We start from the raw sequence: 23963 nt of genomic DNA on the forward strand, positions 1-23963 counted from the left end.
TTCCTTTTTGACCTCAGCATAAGAAGGGGAGATTGGGAGGCCTCACCAGGAATTTTACCCTTTACTTGAAATATGTGTTAGCCCTGAGGCGACAATAATATTTCATTTAAAAAGAAAGAGGTTCTCCTTGTTGGGGGTTCCAGTGCTCACAAATCGACACTTCCTGCATTTACTGAAGCTGGAGGCTTTAGCCTCTCCCCTAGGCATAAAGAGCCCCAATTTTTTCTGGCCTCATATGAAGGCTGGCTGTCAGCTTATTCTAGTGTAAAGATGACAGGAAGATGAGGAAGGGAAACAGCAAGTCAAGGGAAAGTGCTTGATTAATTGCCATTATTTCCATTGCAAGATGGAGAAGGGGGAAAAAGGAACAGAAAGTAACAATCCTGCACTGGAAGAATAATCAGCATTGGGAAAACCACATATGCATAATAATTTCACAGATACCTTTAATACTATAAAGCCATTAACACTATAAAAAGTATAATGTGAATGTTTGTTGGACTACAACTCCCACCATTGGCCATGCTGGCTGGGACTGATAGGAGTCAGAGGGCACAGATTTCCCCAGCCCTGTTCAAAAGGGACACTGCGTGTCAAACAAGGAGAAAGGGCTCTGTAAACGGGTTTCTCTAAACTTTATTTTTAGGGCTCAGTCCCACAGAGCTGCCGTTTGATTGTCTGGAGAAGACCAGCCGGATGCTCAGCTCTACGTACAACACAGAGAAAGCAATTGTGAAGACTTGGCGTCACCTCGCTGAGAGCTTTGGACTGAAGCGCGATGAAATAGGTGGCATGACAGATGGCATGCAGCTCTTTGACCGCATCAGTACAGCAGGCTACAGTATTCCAGAACTGCTAACGAAACTAGTACAGATTGAGCGATTAGATGCCGTGGAGTCTCTCTGTACAGATATCTTGGAGTGGGCACAAGTGATGCCCAAGCCTGACCCGGTGGTGGCCTCATGACATGTGCTTTTGTTTTCTTCATATTTATGAGGATTATGGATTCCAAGAGCAATGGGACTCAGTATGGGACAGGATCTTGAAAGCTCAGGCAGCCTTCAGATTTCCGTAGTGTTGTCTGTTGTTCCAAGCATAAAACGAGCCAAAGTTTATTACTGGTTTCTCACAAACAAACACAAGGAGCTCAACCTGAAGACTTCTTGAATGAGAATGACTTGGCCTGATAAAAGATATTACTGTTCATTTCAGACTCCTTTTACAAGCATTGATACAGATCAGCCTGCCAGTATCACTGTGTGCTTTGAAGAAATCTGATATAATTGCTATGGCTTAATTTCGTTTCAGTCCTCAGCAATTAGTAACTGTCATAAGATACAGTGTTGTCAGATAACAGATAAGTTGACTGCTAGCTCTGTTACATCTAGCATTCAACCAAATATCAGTTTCCTCTCATTTAATGTAAGGATTAACCAAACAAAACCATATCTGTGTTTATCTGGATAGAGCAGCTGTATTGTGCGGTAGGAGCATGTTGCGTCCCCTTTAGTAACGGGAATAACACAGCCAGACACAGATTTATGGGTGAAGTAGGGCCACAACTTTATTGATAAGAGCAAGTAAAGCGGGGTTGGCATGGCAGTAGGGCAAGGATCCGCTTCATTCCGGCAGCCCATGCTGGAGGAATGCTGAATCAACCAACAAGCAGTTGGGAACTACCCTTGGGAGTTGGCTTGCTTTAGACCCAGGTGGGATGTGAACCCAAGGCACCTGTGGTCCCGCTGGCCAACTAGTGGGATGGGTTATGAGCTGGATGAGGCAGCACCCCTCCTGAGCTAGGGGCGTGGCCATCGTATACCCCCACTCAACTCCTTATGGGAGTCCCCCTTATGATTGATCCTGCCCAATGCCATTTCTGCCTAAAGTTGTGACAGAAGTGAGTGAACGCCTAACAATTGCTCAGTGAACCACTGAGGGATAGGCGAAAAAATCTGCTCAACCATGGGGCCAGATTCATTGAGAGGAAAAATTCCTATCCAGCCCTGTCAACCAGCAGCCCAGATAAACACAGCTCAGTGACGCCCTAAGACCGAGGGAGGGTTGGTGGGAAAACCGGCACACGAAGAAAGAGGCCGGCTGTCAGGAGACTGGAGCCTTTAAAGGCCCGGGTCTGGCTCTACCCCTTGGCTGCTCTCGCGAGACTGCCCAGGATTGTGGGTGATCTCACGAGAGCCAGGTCATAGATGGAACGGTTGTAACTCCTCCCTCCCCTCACTGCCTGGGGCGCGCTCCACCCCACAATTAGCACCCCATGCGGAGGCTCGAGCGTTGCAAGAAGTACCCCAGTAGTCCAATTTCTTCATAATTTCAGCATATGTTAAAGTCTTGGTGCATGTGGTCCACACAGATATTTCAGAAATATTGTCACATATACACATGGAAATATGTGCTAATTATAAAGTTGGCAGAATTTATTTATGAATATGCTCCTATATTAAGTACGAACATTATTTTGACCATTTCTTATGCTTCAGAAGGGGAAAACATCTAAGCATAGAAGAATGTGGGAACCTTTACTCACTCTTCAACTAGATCACCGCTGAGATAGGAAATAAGAATGCCTCAATCAATACTGTTCACTAATTTGTTCAGGTCAACTTTAAATATAATAGAATTAACTGTCATCTCAACTCTTTCATTGAAAGTATATTAAAACATTACTACTCTATTGGCTACAACTGACTATTAAGGCTGTAGGTAATCAGAAAACCAACAGGGATGCACAAGCAGTTCTGAAAGACGACAGTCTGGTTCATTTTCGTGGTTTGTCATTACTAGAATGAGTCTGCAGGGCCTCGTTGCTCCTGCCACCCCCTACCCTGGGGTATGAAGATATAAATCTCCTAGTTTTGAATAAGCAAAATAAGCAAAACAGTTCCCTCCTGTTTCTGAACTCTGTGACTTATTGTTTGTTCTAATTTTGATTAGTTACAAACCAGAATGTCAAACTGTGGTTTGGTGCTGGTCAGCTTTAACTACCCACAGTTAGAACAAACCTGTGTACCTGTCAGTTCAGACATGATCTCTTCATGCAATTGAAGAAGCGAGGAGAAAGAGGGAATAGGCAGCATACAAGCCCAAGGCTCTTGCTGGCTTGTTCACATAATGATAAATCATTTTTTGTCATTACATCTGAAGTGAGTCAACTTGTACACCATTACCAGTCTTCCATAGTTTGTGTGAACATGTAGGGAAGTTTTGGACGTGTATTTGAGTGTGTTTTTGGTTGCTATGGGGTGATGGTGAGACCCAACAGTCTGACCAGTGTCCAATGTGAACTAAACATGCACTGGAGAAAAGAATCATCAGGGATTCTATTGCAGATGTCAGATGTTTCTCAGCAGGTTTCAGCATGGAAAGTTTTCCCTGTAGGTAAAAAATTGGAATACCGTTGTATTAAGGTGGTGCTTAAATAATTACTTACGCAGGTTAGGGTTAGTGGTCTTTCTAGTTAAAATGACCCCATTCAGTGTAATGAACATTAAAAGTAAGCAAAATACTGCTTTTTCTCCTTTAAAAAAAGGGAACAAGACGTTTCTGAACACCAAAACATTTTTTAAAATGATTTTAGGAAATGGCTATGGCAACTACATAATGTTGCTGGCAGATGGTTTGGCCTAGGGCTTAGGAGAAGCCTGTCTCCTCTCACCCTTCATCAGAGCTTGAGTAACTTGCACTTGGAACACATTGGGGGACTTCTAAAGTTGTGTGTGTGTTGGCTGAGGGGTAGAGAGAGAGAGAACAGGTTCTACTGAGCTTTATGCCAAGCCCTCCCTTTGTGGGCATTGTGCCCTTAATAGGCTGGATTGTGCTCTTGATTTCTAAATGGTTAGAAAGCAAGGGCAAAAAGTCCTTATTTTTCTTGGCAGGAGGGTCTTTGTGAACTCATAATTACAGAGTCCAGGAGCCAGGGGTAGTTTAATTAGCAAGTGTGTTAATTTACTGTTGAGATCTTCACAAAGTGCTATGTTGACAGATTTCAGTAAGTTATTATTATTAAAAGAAACACCAGGACTTAAAAAGCAATATATATATATTTAATTACAAGGTTGCATGGCTGAGCAAAAGTGATATAAACCTATAACTCATATTCTTGAAAATAATAACCAGCCTACAACCTGCCTCCTCAGCTACAAAGAAATGGCCGTGGAAAGGCTCTACTCTAATGGGGCCAATGTGATGAATATTTAATATTGCCATTTTGTTTTTCTACATGTGGTGCGCACTTGGTTAGCCTTGAGCTCTGGAAGTCTCACTATATTTTACTATCTCTGAAATGTCCTTTCCTGTCTGAATAACAATGAAGAGTAACTTGCGTAATTAATCTACAAACATGTAATTTGATTACAGTTCATTCCCCCCCCAGCAACTTGCTGTATCCTTTAAAAATACTTTCCCATATATAAAGAGGACAGCCCCCAGACTAGCACCTAGGATCAATAACGCTGAAAACTGCATCATGATCCATGCATAGTTTTAGCTTTCCATTGTGAAGCTCAGAATAATCTTGAGCACCGCAGTGAGTACAGCTCCTTCTGACCAGTTTTTGTAAAGGTTGGAGCTCTTATACAAACTTTGGATTGCAGAAGCCCTGGTTTAGAGATATTTGTCTGTGGAGAAAGGTCAAACACTCATAGTAGCTCCACTCAAGGATCCACTCTCTTATTCTGATGTTATATTTATTCAGAGGAAAAAGACAGCACTGATCAGTGGTAGAGACATGCACATTTGTGGGTGTTGGATTTGAATCCTCACACGTGTCCTGTGCCATTGATTAGGGAAATTGTCTACTTGCAGAATATAACTGTGGGCTATTTATAACAAATTTTGCAGCCAATTCAGGTTCTCTTTCCCAGCTCTCTACTTACCCATACACATTCTCTCTCTCCCCCACCTCATTTCCTATTTACAGTATTATTCAAAAACTGAAAAGGTAGTTTGCTTTGGTTACAGTTCCAGCTACTTTACAAATAAAGGTAGAGTAACCATTTTGTTTGTCAAGCCTTTGGGAACAACAGGGCTTTGGACAGTACCAAGGTGAACATGGGACTATTAAATGTTATTTCATTTATCATGTCACACAAAAAACAAGCAAAAATAAAAGCAAATACTGGCTCTGCACTTCTGCCAAAATGTTTCTATTGTAACAATTTTGTGTAAGTCTGTATATATAACTTATTATTGTTGTACATTATGAAATAAATAAATCCACTAATAAGATAAAGCAATACAACATGCCTGCTGATAATTTTCAGGGTTTATCCACACAGCGATTTACTGTGTATCTGGTGCTACTTGCATCCGCTTTTAATTCGCATGGTTCACATGACATTGCAGGCAAGCAGAAGCTATCATGCAGTTTCCCCCTTTAAATCCATATTAATCCAATCCTGATATAATTGGGAGTTGGGGGTACTGCTTGGCAGTGGCTCCGCGCCTACTTGGTGGGTCGTTACCAGAAGGTAGTGCTTGGGGAACATTGCTCGATACCCTGGACTCTCCATTGTGGAGTCCCGCAGGGATCGGTACTGTCCCCCATGCTTTTCAACATCTACATGAAGACGCTGGGTGCGGTCATCAGGAGTTTTGGGGTGCGTTGTCATCAGTACGCTGATGACACGCAGCTCTATTTCTCCTTTTCATCCTCCTCAGGTGAGGCTGTTAACGTGCTAAACCGTTGCCTGGCCGCGATAATGGACTGGATGGGAGCTAACAGACTGAAGCTCAATCCAGACAAGACTGAGACGCTGTTGGTGAGTGCCTTCTCTGCTCAGATGGTGGATGTTCATCCTGTTCTTGATGGGGTTACACTTCCCTTGAAGGAACAGGTTCGTAGCTTGGGAGTTCTTTTCGATCCTTCCCTGTCTCTTGAGGCCCAGGTGGCCTCGGTGGCATGGAATGCTTTTTACCATCTTCGATTGGTAGCCCAGCTACGTCCCTATCTGGACAGTGACGACCTCGCTTCAGTTGTTCATGCTCTGGTAACTTCTAGATTGGACTACTGCAACGCGCTCTACGTGGGGCTGCCCTTGAAGACTGTTCGGAAACTACAGCTAGTCCAGAATGCAGCGGCCAGATTGTTGACGCGGACCAGAAGGTCCGCTCATATAACACCTGTTCTGGCCCGTCTGCACTGGCTTCCTATTTGTTTCCGGGCTAGATTCAAAGTGCTGGTTTTGACCTATAAAGCCCTACACGGCATGGGACCGCAATACCTGGTGGAACGCCTCTCCCAATATGGACCTACCCGTACACTACGCTCAACATCTAAGGCCCTCCTCCGAGTACCATCCCATCGAGAGGCTCGGAGGGTGATGACTACAACCAGGGTCTTTTCAGTAGTGGCCCCCGAACTGTGGAACAGTGTACCCGATGAGGTGCGCCTGGCGCCGACGCTACTATCTTTTCGGTGCCAGGTGAAAACCTTTTTATACTCCCAGGCATTTTAAAGTGTATTTTAAACTGCATTTCTGTATTTTGGATGTTGTTTGGTTCGTTATTGTTTGTTTGTTTTGTTTTTTTGATTTATTGTATTTATTGTATTTATATATTGTGCTTGTTTTTATCTTTTTGTACACCGCCCAGAGAGCCTTCGGGCTTAGGGCGGTATATAAAATAAACTAAATAATAAATAATAATAATAATGCAAAAAGGGAAGGAAAAAAATGTCTTCACTCTGTATCTCTAGGGTTTGCAGATGCTTTGCTCCTATGCTCTTAGGTGGGTGTGTCAGTCGTTCCCCTCTCCACACTCCCTCCCTCCTCCCTTCGTTCACATCATATCCCCTGAGCTGAAGAGCAACTTCCGCTGCTCTCTCCCATTTTCAAAGTAAGCCCTGAACAGGAGATTGTTGCTTGACTCCATGGCTTTTGGGCCATGGGGTTCCACAAGGGTCCATTCTGCCTCCTGTGCTATTTAACATCTATATGAAACCATTTGGAGCTGTCAGCCAGGGATCTGGACCATGGTGTCATCAGTATGCTCTATCTCTCCATTCCATCAGAATCAGGAGAGGGTGTGAAGATGTTGGACAGGTGTCTGGAAGCACTGGTGGACTGAATAGGGACAAAAGAACTGAGGTTGAACCCTGAGAAGACAGAAGAGGTGTGTGGGTGATTCCCGTGTTTTGGAATTAAGTATATGACCTGTTCTGGGTGGAGTTGAACTCCCCTGAAGGATCAGGTTCATAGCTGTTCATTTAGGAGGAAGGCTGGAATATAAATTTAATAAGTAAATGCTAGATTCCAACTTGTCACTAGAATCTCAAGTGGCTTCTGTGACAAGGAGTGCTTATGCCCAGCTTAGGCTGATTCTCCTGCTGTGGACATTGCTAGATCAGGATAGCCTGGTCTTAGTTGTGCATGACCTGTGTGGATTACTATAATGTGCTGAATGTGGGGCTGCCCTTGAAGATGGTCAGGAGGCTGCAACTAGTGCAGAATGCAGCTGCTAGTCTGGTAGGTGGATCAGCTGGATGGGTCCATGTGGCACTGGTTCTGAAAGTGCTGCACTGACTGCCAGTAAACTAAAAGGCTAAATTCAAGGTGTTAGTACTAGCATTTGTTGTTATATGCCTTCAAGTCGATTATGTCTTAAAGCCTGAAAGTCTCCTGACTTTCAGGAGAAATCTAAAAACATTCCGGTTTACTCAGGCATTTGATGGCTGAAAGACACTGTTCCTAGCAATCTTGAGATCACTGGTTGACAAAGTTTTTATAATGTTTTTTACTGTTTTAAGATTTTTTAAAAATACATGTTTTATTATTGACAGGTTTGCCACCCTGGGGTCCTTTTGGAGGAGGGGAGGAATATAAATTGAAATTTATTTAATAATAATAAAAACAACAACAACAACAACAACAGAGACTCACAGCATTACATATAAAAACAGCAGAATGCAATACATAACCAAAATGAACCCATAACATCTATTTTACAAGTGCAATTCCTTTGGCTGGTATTCACCTAATACCTCCCATCAGTGCAAGGAGATCACTTGCACAATGGAACTTTTCCCACTTCTCCTCCCTCCGAGTCCACCCCATGCCCTCCTGAAATCTCAGAACAGATTTAGGGTGTGCACAGGAGGAGGAGAGGGTGGGAAGTCATGTTGCACAAGCAGAAATCCTTGAGCTGACGGTACTGTGATTTAGTGCTAAGTTGGATACAACCCTTTATCAGCAGCTCCCAAACATCCGATTATTTAGATCTTGTAAATCCTTCTATAATCCACTGGAGATGTACTCTCATGGGCTTTCAAAAGGCTCTTACACAAGCTTGGACTATCACCGCCAGGGATGACCAAAGACATTCTGTTGCTGGAGGTGATACAGTAAATGGCATCTCCCCTCTCAAGTCAAGGTGCATAGTATTTAGTTAATAAATTAATATAAATTTGGACACCACTATAATAAAAAACCCAAATTGGTGAACAATATAAAATCATAAAACAGCATTTTAAAAAACAATAAAATCAGAACAACAAGTTCAATATCAATGGTACATGGTTGGGCCACATCTCAGGAAAAGCCTATTTAAACAAAAAAAGTTTTAAGTAAGCATCAAAATTATTTTGACACCTGACCTGAGGCAGAAAATCGCACCCACACTTTTCCCTCTTCAAGACAGTAAAAACACAATAAAAATGGTAACATTTTGCTGCCCTTTGTAGCACCCAAATCAGTTGCCTCAGGCAGCTAGCTCACTCTGCTTAATAGTAGAGTGGGTCCTGTCTACCCCAGCAAAAGCCCTGCTCTTTATTGAAGGTGTTCTGATGTCCCAGAATGAATGAATGCACATGGAGCAAGGTACTAGAAGCAGTTCTGGGGATGCTATTGTAGGGGGGAAAATCTTTAGGCAAGGGAAACATTTTGTGTTTAATATCTAAACCTGCCTTTATATTGGGTCAGATCATTGGTCCATCCATCTAAACCCAGTAGTGTCTACTCTGACTTGTGGTGGTTTTCCAGAACAGCAGGCAGACATCTTCCCCAAGTGGAAAAGATTGAATCTGAGGCCTTCCAAATGCCAAGCTTATGCCCTACCACAGAGCTATGGCTCTTCTTTGAACCTGGGTAAACGTGATTGCTGTAGTAGTTTTACTTGGCTCATACAGAACTAGGTTTTATTGATTCCACTTTTACCTTGCCTTTCTACACTCAGGGCCCTCCAGACAGTTGGTCTCCTACAGTTGTATTTAAAGATTATTTAAAATGAAGATATCTCTCAGCAGCACAGATACCATTTTTATTGGATTAATTTGGCAGTATATTACAGAAAGAGTTTGAACTACGGTAGAAATACATGGCTTCCTGCTCTCCACCACAAAACTTGGTTCTGGAATATTTAGGACAGCAAATATAAAGGCTGAATTGTATGATATTAACAGCCAGTCAGTAATCCTGATAAACACACACATGTGAACTAGCCCACAGTCATGTGAACTAGCCCACAGTCACCATCCCCTTTCCACACACACACCTCAAATCTACCCAAGTCTCCATTTAGAAAGCATATTTCACACTTTAAATGTGCAGATATTTGTTACCACACCACCCAAAAACCATATATATATATATATATATAGTTTTTGGGTGGTGTGGTAACAAATATCTGCACATTTAAAGTGTGAAATATGCTTTCTAAATGGAGACTTGGGTAGATTTGAGGTGTGTGTGTGGGAAGGGGATGGTGACATCGGTAGCCACAGCCCACGTGAAGCAGGAAACCTGACCTTGGTCAGCAGCACCAAAATGTCTTGCCACTAGCCACGGCTGGCTAAGGACATTTTGCTGCCTGGGTGAAGGACAAAACAAAGGTCCTCCCATTTTATGCACAGGAGCCAACTGGAGCGGCAGTTGAATTGTACTTCACCTTCAGCAATGGGCATGGGACAAGTTATTCCACCACACCTGAGGGCAGTACAGCAGCTGAGGTGGCAAAAGGAAGGTTATGTAGCACACACAGCTCTAACCTCCAACAACTCATTGCCGCTCCTCCCCCCCCCCATCTGCTGCCTGGATTGGCCTCCTCACCCTGCCTAACATGAGGCCCTTGTTGGGGAGGGCCAAAGAAGACAGATAGCTCTCCTTCCTAGTCTGCTCCAAAGTAATGCTTCCCTCTTTCTTGTCGCGTTTGATGGGGCCAGAACCGGACTGGCACTCTGTTTCCTCTTTCCCTCACCCTCCATTGCATCACGATAACATAGGCAGCGACATAGGCCATGTCGGATTAACCAGTGTTGATGGTCCTCCCCATTTTTATTTTTTGTTTAGATTTTTCTGATTCTTAATCTCTGATATTTGTCTTATATAAATATAATACAGGCTTACAAGGTCCTGTTACCTGACATTTTCCTGCTCTGAGTCCAGGATGAGGATTTGTGCTGCCACTAACAGTATCTGGAATTTATTCATTTATTTTATTAGGGAAAGTCTGATTTCTAGGGGGCAGGTGTCACAACAGCAGTCTGGAAACTCCTGCTTAAAAACATGTCACACATGCACAGTAGTACAGTGGCAAATTCAGACATGTAAGGTTCCTTCATGATAGTCACACCACACCTCCTCACAGCTGTGCCCTCGCCCAGTCATGGCCTCTTCTAAGATTATACAGGCTTCTAAGGGTATTCAATAAAAGTAGCTTTTAATCCCTTTGTTTGGAGTACTTACCCTTACTGATGTATTGCAATGATCAATGCAGATCTCCATGTATTGACTTTCAGCTATTTTCTGTGCATGTGCATGGGCAAATATGCTAAGATGCTGTAAAGTAAGAAACTTCCTTTGCTGGTTGGTTGTCATATTAAGACTCAGAGTAATTGTATTTGGGCAGAGCGTATGCATTTTAGGATGAAATTTAAACATGGAAATTCTTGATCCTAACTGAAAATGTTGGCAGCAACACAACACACACACACACACACTTAGGCAATATTCATTTGCAGTTCACCTTACCAGGCATGACACACCTACATAGAACATCATTAAAAGCTGAAGCACCATCATACACACACACTTTCTTGTCCTGCCTTGAACATATTTTCCCTCTCTTTCCATCCTCCACTCCTACTATTCCTGGCTTTGGGCTGGAACAAAACCACACATCTTCCACCTCCTCCCACTTTCTTTTGCTGCTGGGTTGAGAATGAGATGCTTGTTCATGCCTTCTCCCACAAAAACAGACATCCTTAGGAGCCAATCAGCATGAAAGGGGAGTATGTTAGCTATGGAGAAGAGTCTTCTCAGTGGCTGACTCTCCTCCTTTCACTCTGATTGGAAAGGACGCTGGAGACACAGAGACCCTCCTGGGACCCTGCTCCCAAAAAAGCAAGAGTTCTAAGACCCCCTGGGACCTGGACAACTAGACCCCTGCACATACATAAACCCCTTGTGCCGCCTAAACTATTGCCATTCCCTTCTGGGGCTCTTTTTTCTGCGTGCCCAAACTGTTAAGCCAAGGGAGTAATTTCATAAGAATTGAGGCGTTCCTTGGCTCATGCAAACTGAAATCAAAGCTACTTAAATGCTTCCATCTCCATAGTTCCTCTAATATCCCCTTACAGACTTTCTTTGTCTTAACTTAAGACGGGGGAATGCTTGCGTATTTGCTGTGCCACACTGAAAGCAAGCAGCATCTCAATATACCGACAAAAGGAATAAACATCCTATCATGCACCATATTTTTCAACAGATTAATATCATTCTTTGTCATTGTTCTATTCCCAGGGGTGTTTTAAGGAAAAGTACCAATTAAGTCACTTACTGTTTTGCTAGTCAGTAAGTTGCCACGCTTACATCATAAAGGGAGCAGGTTATCTTATTAAAGAAATAACCCGTGGGAACTGAGCCCACTTTCTTTGTGGCTGTCTCTGCTTGAGAAGAGGTTCTTCCCATTATGTATTTATCTCTAATCATCAAACTCCTCTGAAACAAGAAGAATGTTTAATTAGCTTTCATTGGCTTGAAACAAACTAACTTTTCTTTGAATGGATTCCATATAGCATTCTGAAGTTCTCCTTGGGAACCAAATAGATTTTTTCCCCTCATTCAGTTGATTTTTATCTTAGCCCACACACAGTGGGACTGGGATACATATTTCTTCGGCATTAGATTCTAAATTCAAGCACATCTGCTCTTGCTAGATTTAGATTAACCCAAATGCAGTTCATAAAATGAACATTATTCATACGTGGGATGTTCCCCCTCAGAAACACTTAACTGGCCTTTCCATAAGAAACATATATCTTCTGCTAAAATAACTTCAAGCTTACATATTAATATTAAAGTTATACATATTAATGTTTCCACACAAGATAAATAGACTGATCTTTGATATGAAAAATGTGTTAGGCAGACATACATGTCCTGAATAAGTGAATATACCCCAAAAATTATGACTTCTAGACACTACCAATTGTCATTCATGCCTTTGAAATTTACAGCTGCAATCCAAATCCCATTTACTAGGAAGGAGCTCCACTGAATTCAATAGGACTTACTTCTGAGTAGATATGGTTAGGATTGCTCTAACTGGGACTGAAATCAATGGGTCTTTATTGGGATGAGACAATAAAGACATATCTATATCTATATATCTGTCTATTTATTTATCTAAGTTCTTGAACTAGTCCCCTTTAGTTTTCTGGGCACAATTCAAAGCATTGGTCTGCACCAATAAACTCCTAGCCTAGGATTCAAAGGAAGCATTGTAAGTGCTTCCATCATGACCTGGTTCTTGCAAACAGTAAACAGGAAGGTAAGGTACCGGTATTTTAAGTACTTCTATTATGATCTGGGTCACATCCACACTGTACATTTAAAGCACTCTTATGCCACCAACAGTCATGGCTTCCCCCCCAAATTCCTGGGAACTGTAGTTTATTGACAATACCAGAGAGGTTCGGCTATGGGGCGGTATACAAGTTTAATAAATAAACAAATAAATACCCTTAGATACTATTGTTGTTTGAACTTGTTGCATGGGTTTTATTGTAAGGTCTTGGCTGACCATAACAATCAGGTTGAAACATTAAGGATAAAGTAGTCTGTAAATGTGTAGGAAAAATCCATATTGGTTGGAATTAGGGATGTCAGAGAATTCCAATGGAAATGAGAGCAGAAAAGCCTGATGGTGAGAGTTGTTAGGAGATCCTCCCACAAAGCTATAATCCCCAGCACCCTTAACAAGCTACAGTTCCCAAGATTATTTGGGGGAAGCCATAACTGTTAAAGTGGTATAAGAGTGCTTTAAATGTATGGTGTGGATTTGACCCTGGTTCTCACAAACAGTAGACAAAGAGACACATTGTATGTATGGTCCAGTTTTGAACTGATCCCCTTCAGTTTTCTGGACACAAACTGTGCACTGGTTTGGACCAATACAGCCTAGCTTGCTCCCTAATATACCAATGTTTTATGTAGAGAATTTATTCATTATTCAACCTTATGTGTTCCCCATCTGCAGCCCAAAATGCTACAGTTCAGATCAAAGGTTTAGCTCCTCATCCATAAGGATAAGTTACTCCCACAAGACCCTTACAATAATCTTTAGAGGGCTTTCTCCAGATCTCCCTGCCTTTAGAGGAGAGGCAAGTGGGGATATGAAATGGAGCATTCTTGGTTGCGATGCTCTAATTTTGGACCAGGATGCTCTTTCCACAGAGGGGCACCTAGCACAGAGTTGGTTTTCTTTTTGGTATCCAGTGAAAATATTTTTATTACCAAGGCTTTAGAATTGAGGTTTTTGTGCTGTTTTGCTGCTTGAAGTAGATCTAATTGTTTTCAAATTGTTTTAGAGTTTTTTTTTGTTAATTATGTTAATATGCTGTACTTATTTTTTTTGTAAGCAGCTCCAGGCCCCGCAGCCAGTTTGAGATAAAAATTATGAAAATAAATTTTAAAACCTGTTGTTTATAAGATCCATGTCTCAGGCATAAACCCGGTGTGACTTTTTGACTGCAACAGAAAGGGATTGACTATTCATTTTTAATCCCTTGGATTTTATGGTCCACCACGGTAAAGTTCAGACACTTGCAATATGAGATACACTGTTCAATCCTATGCCTGTTTACTCATTTAAATCCTACTGAGGTCAATTAAACTTATTCATTAGTGTATTTAGGATTGCAGCCTGACACAGGTTCTAAGCACTTTGTTATATTTTAACAGGATGTTTCAAACAGAGGTCATAGGAAATTGCCTTCTACCCTGACGTGGTAGTTCTGTCCCGATTGTCTCTACACTGATTGGCAGCAAAGTGTCTATTGAAAGTGAAACTATGTATCTAAGCTTACCATGCAAGAAAAAAACTCCAGGGTGTAGGGGGAGACGGAGAAGCTTAAGGAAAATGCTTGGATCAGGAGGGGAGCTTCTTTCAGTTGACAGGTCTAGCTTGTAAAAAGAGGGAATGATTTTAACAGCTCTCTTTAATCCAAGTGGAAGCAGCTTTGCAAGAATAAAAACTGTGTCTAATCTTAAGAAAGATGACAGGATGAGAAGAGGAAAGGATGAAGGGAGATCTTCACTGTAGCTGACAAGTCATGCCTATAATCAAAGGGAATGATTTTACCATTAAAGTGAATCCCCTTAGTTCTTCCCATCCCAAACCCAACTTTAAAGATTATTAGTGCAAAGTCCGCTGGACCTATTTGTCTACAATTCAGCAGGTTTGTTTGTTTTAATCCAGAGGCACCTTTCTTATGCCTGCAAATTTCTCACCAATTGCCCACAAAACACTACAGGAGATTGATTTCTTTTTCAAGCACCACAAAATTGCAAGGGCTGCCCCACAAGAAAATCACTACAGCTATCTTCCTGAAATTTGTGGGATTCATGCTTCAGAAAAGGCAACCTACAAATTTCATGCAATTCTTCCAAAAATAAAAGGTTTTATATATATATAAACGTAATTGTGATTAACCAAACAGAGGTTTTTATTATATTAACAAATCGTTTCAGCTTCCGTCTTCATCAGCTGCCAACATATAAATGCTGTTACCAAGGTGGCAGTTATAGAGCTTTGAGGATGGAATGCTCAGAGGGGCTTCATTTGCAGAAGCTAAGTAGTGGTGGTACTGTCCTCCAGGTTCAGGCCATGTGGTGCCAATGTGTCCAGAGAGTAAATCCAAAAGTTTTATACACAACTATAAAAAGTGTCCAGTATAAAGCCTCTGGTCTTATCTGCTTGTATCTCTGAAGAGGTTTGTATGCCTGCTAATTTCATGTATTTGTATCAAAAGCAAACAAGTTATAGCCATTTTAATATTTCCCAGTAGTGTATGTGGGAAGGAGGAAGAGAAACAAAGGAGTCCATGAAACAACAAGATGGTCTATTTCCTGATGCTGAATCTTGTAGTCCTAATTTTTTAAATTACTTTATGAACTGACTTTTACATGCTCATCAAGGCACTTTACAAACATATAAAAACTGCAATAACTGAAGGGATGTTCATTCTGTATTTTTTTAAAATATTACAAAGCAAACACCTTTTCATTCAGCTGGAAAAGCCTGTTGAGACAAAAATGCTGTCAATTGTTTCCAGAAAGTACAAATAGGAGGTGCCTGTTGTATTATTGTTGATCAGAATACTGTTCCAGCCAAACTGAAATCCCTGCTCTGAGTTACTGTTACCAATGCTGTCCTTCTAGCTTCCAAATGCAGAAGGCCTCCCACCCATCAACATCTGTCAGAATGTCCCCAGAATTTGCAAAGAGTTACAAGGAGCTGCAGAAGAATTACAAGGAGCTGCAGATAGGCGGAAAATGGAGACAGCCTTATTTCACAGAAGTGCTTATATCACCAATAGCACTCTGGATCCCATCTGGGATGTAAGAGAGCAATGATGTTCCAAGCCATATTTGTTGCATATTGCACTCTTTCCATTCTGTTGGGGTTCATCTTCCATCAAAAGATGACATTATTTGCCTTGCTGTTCACTGTGGTGAAATTTTACAAATCATATTAAATAGATCGATTTCCATTCTGGAAGTGGGACAAATAAGCGAACATCAGCAATTTCCACACCCATTGCTGTCGGAATTCTCTAACATCCCTTAATCCTTCCAACATAGATTTGTCCTACACATTTACAGACTACTTCTTCCTTAATATTTCAACCTGATCCTTTTGCTCAACCAAGACCTTACAAAACAACCCATGCAACAAGTTCAAACAACAATAGCATCTAGGGACATTCTTGATGGTTGTTCGATGAATCTTAAAAGTTTCATTATCATGAAATGTTGTGAGTTGGTGTTTAACTTGTATGTGTGGGATATTACCAACCACCTCTGAGCAGGCTGAAAATAATTTTAACAGAGAGAGATTTATATATCAAAGGATATTTTATCTTGGTTTTGTTTACAACATAAAATGGGTAAGAGGGAAAAGTAAATACTGACTGAAGGCTGTGGTGGCAGCCAATTACATTTCAAAAAAGCAAAAGAGAAAAGGCCAGTGTGTCATGCTGAACTTTCAGTGGACTTTTAAAAATTAAGTTGTGACTTACGCAGTGGGGTAGGTATTCCTGGGCTGGGTTGGCCCAAAAGGCAGAGTAAGCTGTTTTTGGAGGGTGGGAGATGGAAGAAGAAAGGCTGGATTAAAAATGAGAAGTGTAAGGTCCTAAAAAGGCTTAAGGACATTATTGAGGAAGGTTTCCCATTCCTAATTTTGAGGGATGGGAGAACTAAGTAGGGGTAGCCAATGTGATGCCCTCCAAATGTTGCTGGACACCAACTCCCATTAAGCCCAACCAGCATGGCCAACCATCAGGGATGACGGATCTTTCTTTCTTTCTTTCTTTCTTACATTTATATTCCACCTTTCCTTCAAAGAGGAATACCCAGTTTTTTATTATTTAAATGGGGAAATACAGTAGTTGCAAGATTTCCTAATCTAGGAAACCTAGGGAAATGCATGAGCTATCACGCCAATTGACATTTATTGCTATCACTTCTAGTTGAAAATGCAAATGGTTCTTCTGTCTCATCTTATTGCCACAATTTAGGAGGAAAAGCAATCAATATGCTCCACATAACTCACCGTTAGAAACTACCTGCCCAGGCAAACTCTGGATAGAAGATGAAAGGATCTGCATCAGATCATCAGTTTCCTGAACAAATCAAATCCTAAGGGTGAAAGAAACTAATCAGTTTATAAAGGCTACACTGTGACAGCTATGAATTATGAGGTTTGCTCACAGCTCTTCTTTAATTTGATCTGATAAATTAAACCATACAGAACAGTGACATTCATTGTGAATGCAAGTTCTAAAGGGGGGGCTACTGCCGGGGGCACTTCTTACCTTGTACTTAAACACATCTGCTAAAACTTTTTCCATTAATTTATTGTTAAATGTATTCTATGGTGTTTTTTTTTTAAAAAAAGGGAAATTAAATCATACCTTAAAAGTGCAATTGCTCAGAAACTATGGAAGGACTGGCTGGTGAATATTCTCGTGCAGGTTCCAAAATGAACAGTGCTCTTGAGCAAACTCGTTCAATCCCAAAATGACAAAATATATTGACCTACAGTATGTATTTGTGAAGATTACAATATTAAAAGAATGAACTTTTAGTAAACAGGGTTGTTGTTTTTTTTAAAAAAAGCACTTTTCTATTTATTAGAGATAAGCCTTTTTAAAATGAGATGAAAAGCATATATTGGGAAGCTCTGCAAAATAATGATTTGGGTCTATAAGGTTTTTAATGATAGTTGCCAAAATCAGATCATCAGCATGGCTTAGAGCACAAAGAGAGACAGGGTTTCTCAGTATGCTACAGCAATGAAAAATTAACCTTTAATCTAGATAATGCTATTAAGCCTCAGCCATAAAGGCTCTGATGAGCTGTCATTATGACAATACCTCTGTATGGAGCAGTTTATTCCAGGATTTCCCCACAGTTGAAAAGATAGGACATCAGTTATATGTCTCAGTGGAAGTTTAAATCATGGCAGCCTGTGCATCACAAAGAGAAGAGCCGTTCTTTTTACATGGCATGTTTCAATTTTAGGATAAATGGGACAGGGTAATTATGCCTGCTCCTAATAGGACAGTTGTGGGCACCCCAAAATATGGATTGGGAAAGGGCCCATTTCTTTTATCCAGCAGGATATTTGTTGGAGCTTCCAGTCACATAAACGAAAGTGGAAGTCAGATGTCCTTCACAGGTTATGGTAACTGCAAATATTGATGACAAAAAACTTTTAATGCAGGTTATCTGCCAATGCCACAAGCTCCTTCTTATAACCTAGAACTGCCATACTTTGCTATGAGGCGAAGCCAGATCATATACAGCACCAGTTCCAAGTTTTTTGGGGAGGGGTGTGTGATGTTCTTGCTTGTAGGGTAAATATGGTAAGTGCTGTTTATATAGAAGACATATGGTAAGTGGAGTGAAAGAGGAGGAGGGAGTACATGAGCAGTAGAATGCTGGATGATTCGCTGAGCGTTTGAATGGCTGGGAGTATAAATGGAAGAATGACAGTTGAATCGAGGGTAGATGTTAGTAGGGTGGAGAAGGTGTTTGGTGGGTGGATGTTAGTAGGGTGGAGAAGAAGGTGTTTGGTGGTGGATGTTGGGAGTGTGGAGAAAGAGGTGTTTGAGGTGGAGGTCAGGAGTGTGGAGAAAGAGGGAGTTGGAGTTCTGATTAATAATAAGTCAAGTACAAAACAGGAATAGATGAAACCATACGCTTGTGAAACATTCTAAAACTAATCTTGTTATTTCTGATATTTAATAAATACTTATTTGGTTTACCAAAGGCCTGATCCTTGGCTGGGGGATATACATACCAGAAGGGAGGGCAAGGTAATTACCAAGGCTGAACAGAAACAGTATCTAATGGTGGCAGCGGTGAAGGGAGGATTAATAACAATTCAAGTATCCAGAGCAACCCAGAGTTGTATGCGTTATCTATAAAGATACAAGGGGGTTGGGAACAGCATAAGCACGCAGTCACAAAAGTAACCAGCTAGAGAGAGACTCAGGCAAAGTCTCTGGAAGTATTGGTTATAGGACGTGACTGGTGGTGCTGCCTAGCAGGGGGATCTAGTGAGATCTGTGCTAGTGCGGAGTGAGAAACCATATAAAGGACGGTCCGGACTGGTGGTAGCCCTGGTGGTGCCTAGTGAAAGGCAGTAGCCACAAGCAGGTGGGAACCTGACAGGGAGAACCAGGGAAGGACGTCACAGGGGGCTTAGGGAAAAATGCTCTCAGAGGGCCCCCTACCCAAGCACTCTTAACTCCCCGCCTTGCCATTGCCTATTTGCCTCCCCCTTCTGTCCCAATCCACTTCACGCCTCAGAAGGAACAAAGCACAGCGAGGTCTCTGCTTCTTCTCACTGTTCTTACTGCTTTGTTGCTTGAACAGAGATGAATATGCAGCAACAGCAAGGTGGTGGTAATGTAGGCTCCAGGGGTTGTCAATGGGCCCCCTACTGATGCATGAGCCCAATGATGCCAACCCCTGGTGCTGGGCCTAATGCTCTATGCAGAGATGGGGAACCTGAAGCCTTCTAGGTAATACTGGTCTACAGCTCCCATCCATCCTTGACCACTGGCCATGCTCGCTGGGACTGACAGGAGTTGACAGCCCAATAACATCTGAAGAACAGCAGCTTCCCAGCCCTGATCTACAGCTTCAGAAATACTGTCACAAGCTTTTGTTTTTAATCCTTCTTATTCATTTGGGAATCAAAGAACTTTCTGTTCAGGACACAACCACAAGCGGCCATGCAGAAACTTGTTCTGAACAGGACACCAGTTCCTTCTTCTCAATATCTGCGACTCAGGTGCCCTTGCTACTCTTTTGAAGCATGGTGCTATTAATGATTACAAAGTACTTTAAAGCACTGAAACCCACACCAGAAAACAGGGATACAGGAAAGCAATTTTTATTTTTTATTTTATTGTAGACATCTACTCATTTTCACGTCATACCATTCTCAAAGAAGAAAAATCGCAAGACGCAAAAACCGTTTCACAGACTGCCACTCTGATCTTAACTATCTGCTGATGCCTGCAGTGTTAGTGTAACACTAGTGTAATGTTATTGTAATACAGCTGCAGATTTGCCATAAATTAAGCATTCAAGTGCTGGCTTATAGTCCTAAAACTATTAAGTCCTCTTTTTTTTTGGCTGTCTATAGCGCTACCACAGAGAAACCAAACTGGATGCTCTAGGAACTGGTGCCATTTTGAAGACTTTTGCCCAGAGCAAGGCAGTATGGGGACTGGAGCAATACAAAGTTAGACAGGAAGGAGCTAGAATCAAGGGTATTACAGGCCCAAGACCAGATCTCTCACCTCCCTCAGATCATTTCTTCCTTCAACAAATTGATGGAATGCACAGGGGCAAAGGAATGAAGTTTAGGGTCCCTCCTACAACCCCATGTGACAAATCGTCCAGGCACTTGTCTAGCCTAGTAATCATATATGTACAAGAGCCAGTTCTCGAATTCTCTCTCACTCCATTGGTTCCATGATACTGGAGTTAAAACACAAATTGGAAGGACCTGCCTCCTCCATCCAACAATGTATTGTCTTTCTCCATGCTGGTTTCAAGAGTTCACTAAAATCAGTATGGGTGGGGCCTTTATTAATACAGTTTACAAAGTTTTCTGGGCTGCCTCAAAAACTCCCTACTACTGCTAGCCTCGAGTGTGCTCCAAAACCAGCCTATGTGGGGACAGGGCCAAAAGCTGCAAACTGATGGGAATATTTGCCCTGTTCAGTCTGGGCAGGAAGAGGATGACAGAGTGGTTGAAGCAAGGGATAAATGGAGTGGGAGAGGGAAGGAAATGGAGCAAGAGAGGACAGAAGGGTGGGGAAGCCCCCTATCCCAATTGTCAAATTAACATGTGCTTCTATAACAGCTAACATTTGGTTCCCTTTATTCAAATTGTAACTTGCATTCATGTGCATGCAAATAAGAACTGTGTATAACAGACACACACAGTAGGCAAAGCCATTACATGTGGTAACAAAATCCCAAAGCTGTTCTGCAGCAGCTTTGCAACCAAGCATTTTATCACAAATACATTCATGCTCCCATCACCACGTTGTGAGTGCTATTGTTTTTTGTTCCAAGCAGTATGTTTACAATATAGAAAAATCATGCCTGTGCACCTCTGCTTTAGACAGTGGGTGGCATGATTAACTTATGTTCATAATGAAGGCCATCAGTCTCATAAACTAAAATTTAAGAGAATGGAAACATTTAGTTGTGCATACACAAAATACTGGTTATAAAAGTTACCCACTAGCTTGTAAAATGGAAAACTGAAGCACTTAAATGAACAAACGCCCCTAATTTTCCATGACAGGTTTATACTGTAGCAATCCTAAGGCTTACCTTTAACATTAACTAAAACTTAAAAGTAATTTATTTTGTCAAAGAATTAGGCTCTCAATATAGTTCAGATTTAAACTTGTGTTTAATATTAAAATGCTGAATACAAATAAGACACTCCAGAATAATCATGTATCAACACGGCACAGTAATAGCCAATTAATACATATAAAGGTGAATATGGTAACGATGCTCTTGAACTATGAGGTATCCAATGTATAGAAGGCTTCAATACAAGTTTGACTTCAATAACTCAGATCTCCCCCAAATTAGCACACCAACATTTAAAAATCCCTGTACAAAATAAACGATAATCCTATAAGAGGAGAACTTACTGAAATGACTTGTGGAAGGAATTAGTGCATCCTCTACTAAAGCAATGGTCTATAAGTGGGCCATGCCCAAGTTTTGTGAAGTTAAGTCCTATATTATGGGGTGGGGAGCACCAGATGATGTTGGATTCCGACGCCCATCAGCCCCAGTCAGCAGGGCCAGTGGCCAGAGAAGCTGGGAGTTGGAGTCTGACAAGGTCTAGAAGGCCACAGGTTCCCCACCTGTCCTTCCTGATAGAAGTGTTGGGCAGCTGGAAGGTAAACCAAAGAGCAGTGCTGCCTCTTGAATGGCTAACATTACTTACAGGCTCTTTCTAGATACTGGCAACTCCCCACACACACTGTGAGAAGATGTCCAAGAGGCCTGTGTGATATCAGAAACCTCCGAGAGGTCTTCTCATTGTGTTGCTGGAACCAGCTGGGGAGCGCTTGGACCTCTGCTTCCAGGCCTCCGTTCCATCTGCCACGCACTCTAAATGAGAGGATGAATGATCGCGGAAGCCTCTGGGACATCCTCACATTTAACGCTGAGAGTTTTTCAACTGTGAGAGAGGGAGAAACAACTTTATAGGCAGGGAAGATCCAGCCCCAAAGGCTGTCTCTGGATGAGGAACTGCTTATCCACATGGCTGGATTGAGGGCTGCTCACAAGGCTTCCTGTCAGCTGTAGTGGCTCTGATTGCTTTTTTGGAAGGGAAGAGGTGGTGTGTGCTGTTGAATGCACATCCCTTTGGATCATGACCATTGTAAAATTTATAAAATCTTTCAAGGGGAAAAATATCAAATATTCATTTCAATATAAATGGCAAACTCTTCTTGGAAAGACTCTGTTGGCCTATTCTGAAGCATGTATTGGCACAAGAGAGGACATCCAATGTGACATTCCCCACCCCCAATACAACCTACTGCTGGCTCACATTTAGACTATTTGTAAGGGGGTTGCTTTTTGTCAGACCCAAATTAAAGAGAATCGAGTTGAGGTTAATGCATAAAAAAGTATGATCTGGATGTGTTCTCTGTAGCTCTTGAATCATCAGGTGAAGAGTAAACAGCTCAAACATCTTCTTATTACTCCTGTAAAATATTTTCCAAGAAAGTTATGCAGTGAAGAAACATCATTTTGATTACTCTGAAGAATGGGAATAACTGAAATTACATCTGACAGTACAAGTTCTGGAGTCTGAACATTGTTGGAAATAGAAATATTTGCAGATTTGTCTTTTTTGTATTAACAGATATTTTATAGCGGGTTTTTGTTAGGAAGCTTTGTAAGACAAATGAACTCAAGAGCATGGGGGGGAAAATACACAGACTACTTTTTGTTACATAAAGGTGCACATAAATCATAGCACAATGAAACCTGTAAGACATAATAACCAAATCTGCACATCATGCTAAAACATGGTTTCATGCAGGGATGGGAACCTTTCTTATATATATTGAGGGCCATATTTCCTCATAGGCAAACTTCTGGAGGCCACATACCAGGAATGGACAGGGTAACAGGAAAAAGTGGGCATGGCCAGAGGCAACAGTGGGTGGAACAAAACATGTGACCCATATTTTTTGTACAGCAGGCTACATTCTAGCCGCACACAAGTTAGAGGTTTCCACATACACACATTCCTCCATCCAGAGAAGCAAGAGGTGTCATCACAGTTCAAGGGCACATTCCAGTCAGGCAAAAACATTTAAGGAGAGCACTGAGAAGGACAGTGAGGGCTGGGCCCGAGAAGCAGGGCACGGTCAAGGCACAGTCCTGAGGGCCAGGACAGAGAGTCCTGGTGTTATGATTGCTACATTCCAATTCTAGAGATTCAGTTCTGGATGAAGAAACATGTAATTTTTGTGTTTTGTGAAAAAAAATGCCTAGAAAATGGTTATTAATTTTTTTCTTTAGCTTAATGAACATATTTTAAGGTTCACATTGTAAAGTTTGAGAACCTTTTCCAACCCCGCTTACTTTTCACCTTCAAGTGGTGATCACAATTAATTATTCTAATTTAAATATTAATATAATGCTTTTGGGGAAATCAAGTTAATGTGTCTGTGACATGATATGACAAAATAAATTGATCAGGAAGAAGTTCTGATGAGCTTTTTGGCCCACTGAGAACTTTTTTTGCTGTCTAATTCATCAAACTGACCTTAAACAAGAAATTTGCTAGTAAAAAATATTGCTGAATAATTCATTGCTGACAGAGAGGTAAGTTAATTTAGGGAGCCATTCAATCTTATATTAATGCCATCAAAAAAATTG

General features: G+C 41.5%; 2 protein-coding genes across 8 annotated transcripts in view; one reads left to right on the forward strand and one right to left on the reverse strand.

Annotated features, from left to right (window-relative positions):
• The window catches only part of EDAR (ectodysplasin A receptor), a 129969-nt gene extending 124543 nt beyond the window's left edge, over positions 1-5426 (forward strand). For all 4 annotated transcript variants that reach the window (XM_061626737.1, XM_061626736.1, XM_061626739.1 and 1 more), the window contains exon 12: positions 647-5426. In XM_061626737.1, the coding sequence (XP_061482721.1) occupies positions 647-966 (320 nt within the window). In that variant the 3' untranslated portion in view covers positions 967-5426. The remainder of the gene's footprint in view (positions 1-646) is intronic.
• A 16033-nt stretch (positions 5427-21459) lies between these two features.
• Positions 21460-23963, reverse strand: part of CCDC138 (coiled-coil domain containing 138) — a 28550-nt gene continuing 26046 nt past the window's right edge. For all 4 annotated transcript variants that reach the window (XM_061626743.1, XM_061626742.1, XM_061626741.1 and 1 more), the window contains one exon: positions 21460-22777. In XM_061626743.1, the coding sequence (XP_061482727.1) occupies positions 22606-22777 (172 nt within the window). In that variant the 3' untranslated portion in view covers positions 21460-22605. The remainder of the gene's footprint in view (positions 22778-23963) is intronic.

The sequence above is a fragment of the Rhineura floridana genome, chromosome 5 (genome assembly GCF_030035675.1).
Source record: "Rhineura floridana isolate rRhiFlo1 chromosome 5, rRhiFlo1.hap2, whole genome shotgun sequence".
Taxonomy (NCBI): Eukaryota; Metazoa; Chordata; class Lepidosauria; order Squamata; family Rhineuridae; genus Rhineura; species Rhineura floridana.